At 45.0% G+C, this 14,374-nt stretch overlaps 1 protein-coding gene across 1 annotated transcript; it reads right to left on the bottom strand.

Annotated features, from left to right (window-relative positions):
• Nucleotides 1-2,874: 2,874 nt before the first annotated feature.
• On the bottom strand, nucleotides 2,875-14,374 carry CPN1 (carboxypeptidase N subunit 1). Its single transcript, XM_077349383.1, has 9 exons — nucleotides 13,915-14,374; nucleotides 12,024-12,220; nucleotides 10,999-11,154; nucleotides 9,914-10,096; nucleotides 8,038-8,149; nucleotides 7,648-7,787; nucleotides 7,325-7,424; nucleotides 5,537-5,655; nucleotides 2,875-3,152 (listed from the first exon to the last, which is right to left on the bottom strand). Exons 1-9 carry the CDS (start codon nucleotides 14,135-14,137, stop codon nucleotides 3,009-3,011), a joined length of 1,374 nt encoding a protein of 457 aa, XP_077205498.1. The 5' UTR covers nucleotides 14,138-14,374; the 3' UTR covers nucleotides 2,875-3,008.

Raw genomic sequence — 14,374 nt, 5'->3', positions numbered from 1 at the left:
GAGAGCAGTCATTTGATAGAAAAGTGGAGTACTATTAAATTGGAAATGATGAACCATTCAGCCCCAAGAGGACAAAGTGGCTGTAGAGAAGGGTACAGAAAGCTCCAAGGGGCTAGGAGTCTGGGTATTGGGGGAAAGAATGGAAGGCGAGAAAAGCTGATGTGATGACCTGGTGGCCCTTGAAAAGGTTGTCTGTCAGTCTTGGTTTCACAAATGTAAAACAGAAGTAATGGCAGTTCATTTATTTTAGATATTTATACTCCCACTTTTCTCCCCTATAGGAGCCCAAAGTAGCTGACAACCCCCCCCCTCCGTTTTATCATTCCATCAATCACCTTATGAGTGAGGGTCTGTATCAAGGTCATCCATCATGCTTCTGTGCCAGAGTGGGAATTCAAACCTGGGTCTCCGAGACCAAACCCAGCACTCTATCCACTGCAAGTGAAGCTGTTGTAAGAGTAAGCATAATAAACACTGTAGTGCATTTAGTTGGAATATGCAAGATCTTTAGTGTGCATTATTCAGCATGTTAAAAATGTCCTTGCAGGGGGCATCAGAGGTGATGTGTATTTAGCATAGTTAGATTAGGAACTTCCTGATATTTTAAAGTACTCTCCTCCTCTGTCCTGATTGGCTCAGTAGAGACTTCCTGCTCCTTTGAGCACACTTCCTCCCTGCTTGCCTCCAGAATGGACAGAATGAATGCAGAACAGACGAGTGAGTTAGGACTCTCTCCTCACCTCTTTCTATATAAAGTTTGTTTTTCTTCTTAATAAAACTTTTATTCTTTTAAGCAGCCTGGTATTTCAGCCAATTTTGCAAATATAAACTCTGCTAACACATCTTGCAAAACAGAAGTGGTTTGTACAAATGTGCTAGTGGGAAAGGTGGTAACTGGCATTAGATGCCTAACATCCACACGGCCTTATCCTGTCCTTGCTTGTGTGAATGTGGTATGGCTTGCCCTCGCAATTCCGGCAAACTGTATTTCTGTGTTTTGTCTGTGTGATTTAAGGAAAACTATGCAGTGTTCAGGAAATAGTTGTAATCAGCTGTAGTGGTCTATGCAAAATCCAAACCATTGATATATTTTATTTGGACCAAGATTCTTCAGCAGGTTTCTTCTGAAAGTTACTGGAATTTTCCCCATGGTATTGCTGTCCTGTGGCCTCAAGAGGGCAGCATCCTTTGTCTAATTGTGAACCTTTCGAAGAGTACAAGGTTTCCTATAGGCTTCTGAGGAATTAAACTCTGGCCCACAAAACTTATGCTTGAATGTTCTGTTAGTCTTTAAAGTGCTACCAGATTTCTGTATTAGTATAAATATTACTTGTGAGAAAGAGAAGGTCAAAGACCTTCTACCACAACACCATTTGTATTCCAGAGTTTGGAAAGCAGTGCTCAGGTCAGTATTAAAAAATTAAATTGACTCACCAACAACCTGAAAATTTATATTTAAAAAAATAATGTAGAAATACATATTTTGAATATTTAAAGGGGGGGTGAGGGAATGTGGCTGCTGCCATAATGAAAGCTGATTTGCTTTGCTTCAAACATTGGGTTTAATTGATTTTAATAGTGTTATATTGAAGATCTGCCATTATTACTTTTTAAATTGTGTTTTTAAAGAGTTTTGATGGTATTGTTATATTAACAGTATGATGTATGGCTTAATCAATTAATGCAGGGGTAGTCAAACTGCGGCCCTCCAAATGTCCATGGGCTACAATTCCCATGAGCCCCTGCCAGTGTTCATTGGCAGGGGCTCATGGGAATTGTAGTCCATGGACATCTGGAGGGCCGCAGTGACTACCCCTGAATTAATGGCTCTTTTCCCTCCTCCTATAGTAAGCCAAGCTGGAGGATAGATTGAGAAAAAACTGTGTCAGGGCTACTGCAATTGTGCAAATATCTTTGAGAAATTGATGATTCAGGATACTGGCTTGACAAGAGATCAGCCTTTTAAGGAGAAGGCAGAAGTAAAAGAAACTTGTTAGAAAGTCCAGTTTGAGAACATGCCCAGCAAAGAAGGAAGCCAAATGTTCATTGAGTGTGCTGGTTCTCTTCACTCAGCAAGAACCCAGCTCCCCAGGTTGTGTAACTGATATGCATACCACCAACTGGAATGTGGCTTCAAGCCCTCTTCCTGCATTCTTCAAGAGAGCTGGCTAATCAAAAAAACAATTACTATATCTACATGAATTGTTTTGCAAGCCATGTGCATGAGTTTGGCTAAAATGGACAGGAGCCAGGCCTGTAACAAAAGCATGTTAATTTGCCCCAACGACTACTTTGGGTTCTTTCACCCTTAAATGTGTCTCAGTGTTTCCTAAATCAGAACTAAGCCTTAAAAGGCCCACAAAGCATGGAAGAGGCAGTCCCTCCTGCTGAGAGGAAGGTGTAAGAAGATGTTTTGAGTTTGAAACAGACATTGAGAGAAGCAGAGAGAAGGAGAGCTGTGAGGTGGCTGAAGTACCTTGAAAGGGCAGGTAATCTAATTCTCACTCTTGCTGTCTCTGTGGGGATCTGATGTGGGGGACTGGATTTACTGTTCTGCTTGAACACCTTTTTGACTCCCCCAATACTCTTCTCTCTGGGACTGAGGGCAGAGTCGGAGCAACCAAAAGTAGAGATCCACTCAGTAACATCCACACATGACCGTCTCCCTTTGAACTTGCACCATGCAGAACGGTTTTCTTCAGGACTCACCCCAAAGACAAGTGGATCCAGTGGAATTAGGTACTTTTCTGAAGGGCTACCCCTGCTCTGCAAATTTTACATGTGCCTGCTTTCCTAACTTTAAATATAGTTGCTCGGGGCCCAGTTCAAATACGTATCCCTCCTTTCTGAATGAATTTTCTCTCAGCACCAAAGTTAAATATTAGACATTTAATAAACAAGGACGCCTGAGCTCATTCCATGCTTGTGGGGGACAGGAGAGGGTATGGGTGCCTCTTGGAAAGTTCATCTGCTAGTCTTGTTGACTTCTCATGTTAAACATGACTCCATCAGCTTCCATCTAGCTGAGTTTTGTCTTCCGGGGTAGCTCGTGGCACAACTTTCTTGTGCAGACCTTTACTGTGGGGGCCTTTGTCAGAAACCTTTGGACCAGGGGTGTGCTCTGCTGTGCTCTCTCGGAGCTGGAAATTCACCTGGAAGAGAGAAGACCATTGGAGTGCAGCTATCATTCTGTGCCAAACCACATACTATATCCCTCTTACATCACTCCTCTTCATACGTTCTAATGCATATGCACTGGACACATATATCCCCAGGCCTCCATGTTTTCAGCTGAGGGTCTGAACAGAGCCCCATGTACATTTCTAATGGGATATGCTTTTGTGTAATACACCTTGAGCTTTAGAATAAGGCGGCTATAAATTGAATTAAAATAATAATATACATATGTAAGTAGTGGGGATGTCGCAGCATTCCTGATCACACGGAAGATGCTGTGCATGCTCAGACCATCCACTCAACACATGGAGGTTGAGGATGAGCCAGCAGATGCAATGCCATTCTCTTCTGTTATCATTGGTGTATTATAGTCCATTGGCTTGCTTTAATGTGGATTTGCTGAGATCAAGATGTTATCAATCAAGTGATGGGAGCAGCTGAGACTTGGCTAAGTGACAGTAGACATGCTTTGTATGCAAAAGGTCTGGTCTGGTAAAGGATCTCAGACGGCAGGCAGGTGGTGGGAAAGATCCTTCTCTGCCCAAGACACTGGTGGGGCCCACCATTAGTTACCAGCTCTGAGCTGGAGATTTTGGGGGCAGGGCCTGGGAAGAAAGGGTTTGAGGAAGGGAGGGGCTCCTGTGAGCTATAATGCCCTAGAGCCCAGCCTCCAAAGAAGCCGTTTGCTCCAGGGAAACTTATCTCTGTAACTTAGTGACCTAATTTTTAGGGATATAAGAGATGATGGGACACTGGGATGTATAGATATAAGTTTAGATACAGGCACAAAGCACAGCTTTCTCAGGAACAGCATTAGGCCTCACCCAAGTATTGGGGACACGAACACCTAAAACCGAGAGCTTGAAACATAAGAACATTGCTTTCCCTGGATTCCTTGCTCAAAAGGACAAGATCTCAGCAAGTTTAATTAAAACATATTTATTTTAAGCTCTTACGGAACAGGGAGGCCTTTGCTGGGGATTGGGGTAGTCAGCACTAAGTGTCTGTCTCACTTCTTCCTAATATGTTGCTCAGCCAAGTTCCTGAGTCATAACTTTACTGCCCAAACCCAGAGTGAGGGAGAGGGTTTCCCTGGCAGTAAAGCCTCTCAGTAAATTACTAAAAGATATATTAAAAACATTCCAGAGAAGTTGGCAGCCTTCTCTCTGAGAGCAAAATGAAATGGCGTGGGGGTGGGCTGGGCTGGAGAAGATTTGAAACTCACAGAGAAGTCAAGGAGAGCTAAGAGGCACACAGCCACGCCATCTGAGGAAGGCCTCAGGCTGTGTAAATGGTGGTACGTGGCCTTGAACCCCAGGTGAGTGGCATGCTATGTGAAGCAGTTGATGGTGAAGAGTACATTGTCCTAGAGGGATTGTTAGGCCAAGTCAGCTTAGCTAATCTTTAATGTTTATTCCTTGTGCAAGAACAGTAGAGTTCGGATAAGTTCACTGAGATTAACCGGTCCTTTCAAGTGGTTCCTACCAGCAACTGAGATACAAAGTCTGTTTCCCATCCGTCATGTCAAGAAGGTAATAATGGGAGGAGAACTATGATCATTCTAGCATCTCAGGATGAAAATCATATCCCACTCCAGCACTGCCAGATAGAAATACCATATTTTGTAAGAAGTACGATAGTTGAGGTAGAGCACACCTGTAAATTCCAAAACTATGCTAGGTAGGACCTGGGAGGTGGGGGACGGACAGCAGGTTAAAGAACTGAGGAGGGTGAGAACAAAACTATAATCTTTGAGAGTTGCCATGTTTATAGAAGTGAGATGAAAAGTTTTATTAACTAAAAAGGCAAAGGGGTGGCAGGTTACAGTAGATGAGCGATTGGGATGTGAGTGTCCTGCATAATGCAGGGGGTTGGACTAGATGACCCAGGAGGTCCCTTCCAACTCTATGATTCTAAGTTTCTATTAAAAAGCCTGCTCATGGGCCAAGGAAAGGTACAACATTAACTATTTTGTAATTTTGGAAAGCAAGTGGTAACACAGCCGTAGTAACTAAAATATTTCCTCAGCTAAGGTTAGGAGATGCTCCATGCATGAGATGGCCTGCTATAAATTAACTAGCCTTGTGTTTTCTTCTGAACAGGTAAGATAGGGCGGTAACCAAGATGACTGTGAGATGAGACCTCAGTCCCCCGTCCCCCCACTGTTTGAAAGAGGAGTTACACTTCTGTGTGTGGTCAGGGCAAAGATGTCTCCCATATTCCCAGTACTTGCTCCAGTTTTGTTTCAGGGTCCCAATGAAAGTATCTCCTTTTTTCCCCCTGCCGGTCTTACCCCAATCCATTCCATTTAGGCCCACTTGACAGAACTTATTACTTTCAGCCTGGTAGCAGAACTTACCACTGAGGGTCCCGCTGGACCCACCGTCACGGTCACTGTGTGTGGCTGATGCCCATCTGCTGATGCAGTAACTTCATAAGTGCCAGGCAACAGCAGTCGAAAATAGTCACCATGCTCACCTAGAAGAAAGAAGGAAATGCTGAGAAGATGGAAATGGCCACTGGGCGGGGGGGGGGGGGGAGCACAACATCATGTCTGCAGAGGTGCTAAATGCTCCTCTAGCAGCAGTACTGAATTACAGATCTACCAACTGCCCATTTGCCCGTTGTGTGCCAGATCAGAGAACAAGCAGACCATTCACAGAATTCAACTATTAGACACACCAAAATTTTTCACAAGAAACATTCTGAATATGTTAGTATTCATATATGGGAAAGTGGATTCTCTGAATTGTAGGACCTGCATAAAGGAATAGGCTTACAAGTGGGCAGTGAGGAGGGCGGGGGAGAGTTCACTCCTTCCTGCCTCCTCTGTCAGGGCAGCTCTACTGATGGAAGAGACAGGAAGGGCGATTTTGCCTCCGTCCTCCTCTTCACTGTGGCCCAGTGAGCCACATGGCTGTTGCTCCTTGTGGTGGACCCACATAGGTAAGAGCCCAAAAGGAAACTATGTAGGATCTAGGAATCCCTAGTGGGAGGGGGAGAAGGGGGAGTGGCCTTGGAAGGTTCTAAGGGAGAGAATTATTTTAAAAGGCAGCAAATTTAGCGTCCAGTGGCACCTTATAGACCAAAAAAGGTTTTATTCAAGGTATGATATTTCATGTGCACGCAAACTACCTCAGATATCGTATCCAAGGAAGAGTGCATGCACACAAAAGCTCATACCTGGAATAAAGCTTTTTTGGTCTTAAAGGTGCCACTGGGCTCTAAATTTGTTCCTCTGCTTCAGACCAACACAGCTACCCACTTGAATCTAAAGAAAGGGAGTGAGTCAGACTGAAACTTAGAGTCAGTGAGTGGGAGTTGAAGAAGTCAGAGAGGGCGAGATTTTGGAGAGGAGTCTGAGGTGGGGGTTTGATGGAAGAGAGAGGCTGTAGGAGATCCTCTGGGCCAAAGAAGGTGACGTGTCTTAGGAAGACAGGGAAACTGTGGCAGCCTCAGTTCTCACAGGCAATACAGGCCACTCGTGGGCTTAACAGAACTGGCAGGTCTGACAGAAGTGACAAATGAAGTTGAACGCTCATGTTTGGTTTTCAGTGACACAAGCATACTGTGTAAATATAACATACAAAGCAACAGTCTGTAAAATATGAACCTGTAAAATATGAACTTTTGTCTAAACCTAACAGTTTAATAAAACTTTTTATTAAGTTAAAGTAGAGAGTGGCAAAAGACCCTTCTTCCCAGGGACAGTAGTACTGAGTGACAGGAGTGAGAAGTTCACGCAAACATATTGGGAAAATACCTTTCCTAAATAGTGGAAGTGTCACCCTCCACATGAAGCACTTGTGATCCCAGGACTGTTAGGGAGAAGGAAAATCAGGGCAGACCTGTGACTATCAGCAACTTCTGCTGACAGACTGATAAATCCAACCTTCTATCTCTGATTCTGCCAAGTCTTGTAGTCTCTGGTACCTCAGAGGAAGAGGAATGAATCTTGGGTCTCCATCACAACACAGACATGCTCAGTCCCTTGCCAGCCTTCTAACATTTGGCAGAGTATTCATGCAACGCAAAAATTTTCAAAGCAAATTCATGTCCAACTCACATGAGTTGAAAATGGAAATAAATGTAAAACAATGTAAGTATGACTTAAGAAAACAAGCCTGAGGTCATGCTGGGTACCAACCAGAGGTGACATCATGGCCAATTCCTTGGACAGAAATGACAGCCCCTGCCAGTTTATTGTTGTTCTCATCCAACACCAAGCCTTTGATTCCCTGGTGAATCTGCAGAATACAAATGCAGAGAGACATCATGACTGGATCCTTGGCAATCGAGGAAGATACAATAGAAGTTCACGATGTTAAGATCAGGAACACAAGCAGGGTTTTCTTAATTCTAGGGGACAGTACTTGACACACACCAGCCATGTAATGAACATGGGACAGAGGTCCGGCCCAAGCTGAGCTGCTAGGAGGGACTGGCATGGCTTCCTGGCAGTTTCATTACCTCCTCCAAGTAGGTGATCAGTGCTTCACGGTTTGCCAGCCACTCACGTTCCAGTTCCTCCTGTGGTGGGAACTTATTGCAGCTTAATTCAAGGGTAATCTCAAAGCAGTTGGTGTGTAGGTAATTGAAGTCCTGCATCCCTACAAATCAGAGGGTCAGGGAACAGTTGGAAGAGCTGTCATGATATTTAACAGGGATACTGCGGGCTTCCCCTCCCTTTTCCTCCTCCAATACATTTATGTATTTTAAATACATCCCACCGGCAGCTTAGGGTGCATGGAAAATAATTTTGCTGTAGGAATCACGTTTAATTGCTAAGCATAATCAAATGAAATACCCATCTAATTATTTTCACCTTCCCATTCCCAATCTTTGTCCATAAAACCTTACCCTTGCTGAGTGAATACCAAGAGGCCCCATTTGTGATGCCACCAGGAAACATGTCCCCACAGCTCAAGCCCTGGTGCATCCATCCATGGGCATAGGAATAGGCCTTTGCCAGCTACAAAGAAAAGGGCAAGTCAGGTGGTAACGTACTTCTAACGCTTCCTTGTTTTACTCACACCACAGAACACATGTTCCACTGTGTGGGGGGGGGGGGGTCTTAGCAATTATCCCTTACAATGCCAGAGCCCTCTTCCCACCTCTCCTCTGTGTACAATGATATCATGTCCTTAAACTCCAGATCATAGCACTTCAGATCAAACCAAGAAACTCCCACACTCAGTGAAAAGTGCCGTATCAGAATGTGGGAATTGCCTTGCTAGATCAGATCAGAATCCATTTAGACTAGCACTCCATTTTCCCGTCAAGTTACTTTCCCATTATTTACATAACAGGGTGGTGATAAATGAGACCCCTTTGCCTGCATTCTAAAGCAGAACAGTCCCAGAAGTACTGTCCCACATGCTGTTTCTGAAAGCAGTTTTAGTCACTATCCCTGGGGGGCTATGACTCTAAAAATGGTTCTTTCCAGCCATTTTATTCCAGTCGGACTTCAAGACTGCAAGTAACCCCAGCTGGGAGAAAACTGGCTGGGAAAAGGATAGAATGCTTTTTTCTTTTATTTTTTGCGCACTTTAAATCCCCCACTCTAGTTTATATGCAGTCAGCACAACCTGCTTCGTATTATATAGATTGAGCTGGTGAAGTTTGACCCTCTGTGTAAAGTTGAAGGCTGCCAAACAAAACTGGATAAACTCGCCTGCTGGAAAATAGTCTTATATGGACATTTTAGCCCTGGTACAATACCAAAAACAGTTAAAGAAGCCTTACACCAGCTGCTGCAATGCATCAAGGAATCATAAGAAACCCAAGGACGAAGAAACCCACTAGTGGGGATTGTTGTAGGGCAGGGTAAGCCCTTCCACATGTTTGTGGCAGCTTCTTACAGTTTAACACTTCCGTTCCTTCTGCTTGCTGTTCATTCAAACCAGGGGTAGTCAAACTGCGGCCCTTCAGATGTCCATGGACTCCAATTCCCAGGAGCCCCTGCCAGCATTCGCAGTTTGACTACCCCTGATTCAAACTGTCCTGTCCTGCCCCACCCCACAAATTATTTAATCACCTGCTTATATAGCCTTTCACTACCCCATTTCATGTTTCGATGCAAACTAATCTATCTGGAACCTAAAGTTAAATCTGTCCCCTGAGACTACATTATTAAATTTAATCTTAATGATGAAAGCTATTCACCAGACCTCACACATTCTCCTGCCAGGAGGGCTTTGATTCCACCATACTTCCCACAGAGACCGTCTGCATTTCAGTAGTGTTATTAGGATTATCATTTTATATTTGTGGGAATGATATAAATGAAGACTCATTGATTTGTCCTGCTTGTGAACACATAAGCCACAGGTCCCTCGTTATAGCTTACTGGCCTTGTTTTCTGATCAAATCAATGGAATCATTCCTCTTGGACAACAGGAACAGTTGTAGAACTGAAAAGGCACCTTTACGTCCCTTTGCTTTTTTGTTCAAAAGCAGTTTTTGTTAGGATCAAATAAAGCTCTTATTTATTCATTAGACTCATCTGGTCAGCACATTAACATGAATGGCTTAATTACAAGCCAAGCTCAATTTGATAGACTAGTAGGGGTGTTTGCTGGCAGGGGCTCATGGGAATTGTAGCCCATGAACATCTGGAGGACCACAGGTTGACTACCCCTGGACTAGGGTAATGAACACTTTTAGATCTCGAGGGCCCCTGTTGCATCTGATCATTGATTCCTTCTGTGCTCTGCATCACATCTTGCCCTCTCACCTTCTGGAAGAGAGTGTTGTCAGGAGTGGGCGTGTCCATTCTGTGCCAAGTGTTCCGACTTCTTTGCACCTGGGCTTTGTCATATGGATAATTGGCAACTACCGCTCCTCCATGAAGATTGGCTGAGAGGACAAAATTGTAGCTTTTCATCCACTGGATCACAGCCAGGGTCTCTGGCTCTACCTACAAAGGAACAGAAGAAGAAGAGGCCAAGGGAGAAGCACCTCCAGATTTTCAGCCCACCCAGTTTGGTAAAAGCACAGGATACAGGGACTTCAGATGTAGGAGTACATGACTGAATGGTCTCCTACCAATAGCCATGGAAACCTTCCATGTCTAAGAGAAGGACTATAGCATAGCCTTGACCCTGGCATGTTAGTTTTGCATGCACACGGAAAATGAGAGAATAATCACACTTGTAATCCCCCTATCTCTGTGCTTAAAAAGTATGGTCCCAGGAGTACTACATCACAAAAATCTTTCTCAGTGTACAGACAGGCAGTCAGCAAAGAACAAACATGACAAAAGGGAAACGGGAGAGAACTTTTTATTCTGTACCATTGTAAGTAGCTAAATACATGGACTGCATAGCCCATGTTGATTCCTGCAAGTTGTATTTACCAGCTGTTGGGGTGGAAAAAACAGAAACACCCATTGTCTGTGTGCTGGAAAGCCATCCTGATGCAGTGGTTAAAGCATCAGATTAGAATCTAGGAAACCCAGGTTAAAATCACCACTGTTCCGTGGAAGAGTGATCAGTGATCACTCAGTGATCTTTGGCCAGCCAATGTCTGTTTGCCTAACATACCTCACAGGGTTGTTGTTATTAGGGTGAAATGGAGGAGGGGAGGGTGATATTATATGCTGCTTGGAATCCTCACTGGGAAGAGAAGTGGGTATAAATATTTAAATAAATATAGACAGCTACTGAAATAGGCCGTTGAAGACCCAATACATGTGTTGAGGAAAGGGAAGAGCACAAAAAACTTGAACAAATGAGCTGGAACTAACAGCCTAGAGAAACTGAGTGGTAAAGCACACCAAGCAGGCAGGAGGCATTGAGTAAATCTGGCACAACAGGCTACCTGACTTTTCCAGTTGTCTGGCAAGGGGATGTGATGGTTGGCTCCACCATTTTTCTCATTGTAATACATGATGGTGTTGAGGTCAGGAAAGTTACGATTGAGGTCAACTCCATTGGCATTGTTTCTCCCTGTGAGGTACCCAAAAACACCTTGGCCCTATAGAGAGAATGAATACACCCACATGTGAGCCCAAGAGTTCATCAAGTACACACCAAGCCCTACCTTCTAGCTGACAGTGATGGAGAGAGCAGCAATTCTAATATTGCAATAGTCTATAGCTCTTCGGAACTGCTAAATGTAGCAGTGCTCCAGCAGGCAAGGAAAACACAACTAAGATATTCACTGAGCAGGGTCTTCTGACATTGCCAAACACTACCAGGGTCTAATCACTATATTTTGGGTATCAGAAAACATTGTGACCAGATAGAATTAGATGAATGGTTTGTCTCCTGGACACAGAATAGGAGGAGAAGATATGAAAACTGCACTATGACCGATCTGGATGTCCAGTTTGTTTAAACAGAGAGAGGAACTGACTGGTGACTATTCTGTGGGTGTCCCAGACCCCAATTGGTATAATATTGTATAATCAGTAAAAGTCCAAGAGCTACAGACTTCCAGAGTGAATCTACATGCCTACTCTGGCTTCAGATACTGTTCATCTGGGAATTGGAAAAGGGATTTCAACATAGTTTCCCAGTTTGATCATAATAGAGATACTGGATGTCTATTGACACAATAATCATGGGTCTGGGGCCTTGATCTTGGAGTTCTGATGTGGTTGTTGCACTCAAATAAATTGTATAGAATTGTTAAATGAACCATTCTCATTGTGCCTTTTGATCTGTTTTGGTTGCCTGTCATCCGAATGTACTTGGGAGTGCCTAGAGCTACTCTGGATCAACTCTCTAAGAAAAAGGTGCAGACCAACAGGTTTGGCTCCCTCAGTACTTCTCCCTTTCCCAAACACAAAATCCATCTATCTCCATGACTGCTGAGATAACGAAGAGATGCTTGCCTGGTACCTGGGCAGCTGCCACCTCATATCCATCAGGGTTCATAGAGGGCAAGAGGTGAATGCGTGTGTCATGGATAAGTTGGGTGATGCGTTGGTTGCCATGCCGATACTCTTCACACAGGAACTCTGCAAGCTGAATTATCAGCTCCCGACCAAGTACTTCATTTCCATGCATATTTGCCACATACTTGAACTCCGGCTCCACTGAGAAAGTGAGAGACTTGCTAACATTGGAACAGAACAGAGGGCATACCATGCAATAGGGGATGGATAACTAGAAACAGGGGGAACACTAGATTTCTCATTGGCTCTCCATTCTAATGGCTTTATTTGCACCTTTCGGGTGGCTGTGTTGGGTCTCACTGGCCCCCTCTGATGTGTGCACGGGTCTTGGATGCAGAAACCAAAATACTTTTTTAATGCAGGAATACTGAGAAGACTTCATCCAGGCCAAGATGGCCAGGGCCTCCATTCCACTATTTTGCAAAGCCTGTGGGCAGCCCCTGTGGGTTCAGCTCCTCTCACTGTTATGTCACATTCCAGACTTCAAAAGCCTCAAGGCAGCTAAAACTCAACTGCAAGATCAAATCAATCCTTCAACTTGGCCTGGACTCAAATTCTTTTGTTGAAAACCTTTCCCCCCATACATGGCCCCTTTAACTCTAGTAAGCAACATTGACGGTGCAGGAGGATGAGAACTCCCTCGTGTTCCAAAAGGACACCTTCCACTCAGCCTCACAGAGATGGCCGTGTGGGGCTGCATAACAACACAGAAAAGAAGTGAAGGGACAGTGAGGTTTATTACTCTGACTAGTCCCAGACATTACAGTCTTTCATTCGTTCCTGTCTGATCTCCTTCAGTGCTACTTCTAGGTCCCCTGCCTACAATCTTTCTGACTGGGTGGCCTCCAGCAGGTCTCTCTTAAATGGTGTGGAGGAGTACTTGACCTTGGATAGGAGTGGACTTGCCCTTTAACTTGCCCAGAAAGTTGATGGTGGTGCCTACCCTGAAGAGCCAGTGGCATAAGGAGTTGAGCCGAGTCCAAGGCAAGTGGTCCCTGCTGCACTGGGGAGGGGAGGGAGGGGCACATGGGATAACTTGCTCCAGGGCTGCTTTAAACATTCCCATCTGCTCCAACCTTGGAATTAGCAAGCCTACCTCACAGGACTGTTGTAAGGTTAAATTTCTGCTCTGAACACTACATGCAGCAAAAATATAAAGTCTTGCCACTTTGGTGCCTATGGTCCCATTCTGGTTTACTGGCAGGAGCGTCTTGACCTAATACCCAGCCCCACTTTCCCTTCACAGACATGGCTTTTCAAAGCCAAGCATATTCCTAGCAGCACAGAAAACACTTAGAGCACCAAAGAAAAGGGAAAACTTTGGCTTAATCCCTCATCAAACAAAAGCCAATGCAGCCTCTCTGGTCTTCCTAGAATCCCTATCAAAGTGTGGTCTGAGCTGGGCGTGAACCCTGCGTAACTGAGCTTAGAGTCCACCTTAGCCAGCTTGTGGTCATTTACATCTCAGACTGTCTTGTGTAAGATGGGAACAATATTGTACCCCACCACCTTCCGGTCGTAGACCAGCATAACCCCACCACCTGGTAAGGCTGATCAAGAACAACCCATTCAAAGACTATGCACACTAAAATAAACAGAAGTCCTTTGAGTGAGTGCCCTGAACCACTTTTCCATCTCCCTGGGATTTCTGAAGTTTCCATGCCAGCAGTGCCAGGGGGCTAGGGAGACTTTGCTGGCAAAGGGGTTACTGCTGGCCTGGAGCCAAGAGACCACTGAGCCCCTCTGCTCCTGGTCCTGGGATGGGGGCAGCCATGCAAACAGAAGCAATTACCCAGCTGTAGGAAAGGGTGCCTCCCCTCCCCCAGCACACTTACTGGGCTCGTGGATGCCAGGGTAGTCGCTGAACTCCAGGACATAGAGGTGGCGGCCCTGGACGCTGCGGCCAATGCTGTACAGCCTGGTGATATATGGGCACGCACCCTGCACGTCGAACAGGGCTTGCACCAGCTCTTCATAGCGATGGTGGAAGAAGTTAACCGAAGCAGCCCCCTTCATCAAGAGCAGGATTTCCCCAAGGATCCAGAGCCACTGAGACATCCTCCTGGGGATGGACAAACTGCACTCCGCACTGAAAGATGCACACAAAGCCCAGGCTCCCTTCCTCAAAGGAGCTAAAGTGCAAGCTGGAACCAGCTCTCTCCAGTTTCACAGCCAAGTACCAGCCCCCTGCACCTGTACTGGTGGTGGTGGTGGTGGTGGGAGGCGTATCTCACTGAATGCCCCTCACAGCTCAGGAAGAATTTATAGCTCAGAGTTTTCCCCTTGCTCCCCTCT

This window comes from Paroedura picta, chromosome 8 (genome assembly GCF_049243985.1).
Source record: "Paroedura picta isolate Pp20150507F chromosome 8, Ppicta_v3.0, whole genome shotgun sequence".
Classification (NCBI taxonomy): Eukaryota; Metazoa; Chordata; class Lepidosauria; order Squamata; family Gekkonidae; genus Paroedura; species Paroedura picta.
This window is presented reverse-complemented; position numbering and strand designations above follow the sequence as displayed.

Bases quoted from the DNA above. Each gene is read 5' to 3' on its own strand.
- CPN1 (XM_077349383.1), bottom strand. From the start codon at position 14,137: ATGTCTCAGTGGCTCTGGATCCTTGGGGAAATCCTGCTCTTGATGAAG. The intron at 10,097-10,998 runs GTAGCCTGTTGT...GTTCCTTTGTAG, and splicing joins CAGACAACTGGAAAAGTCAG to GTAGAGCCAGAGACCCTGGC. The intron at 3,153-5,536 runs GTAAGTTCTGCT...TCTCTCTTCCAG, and splicing joins GTCCAGCGGGACCCTCAGTG to GTGAATTTCCAGCTCCGAGA.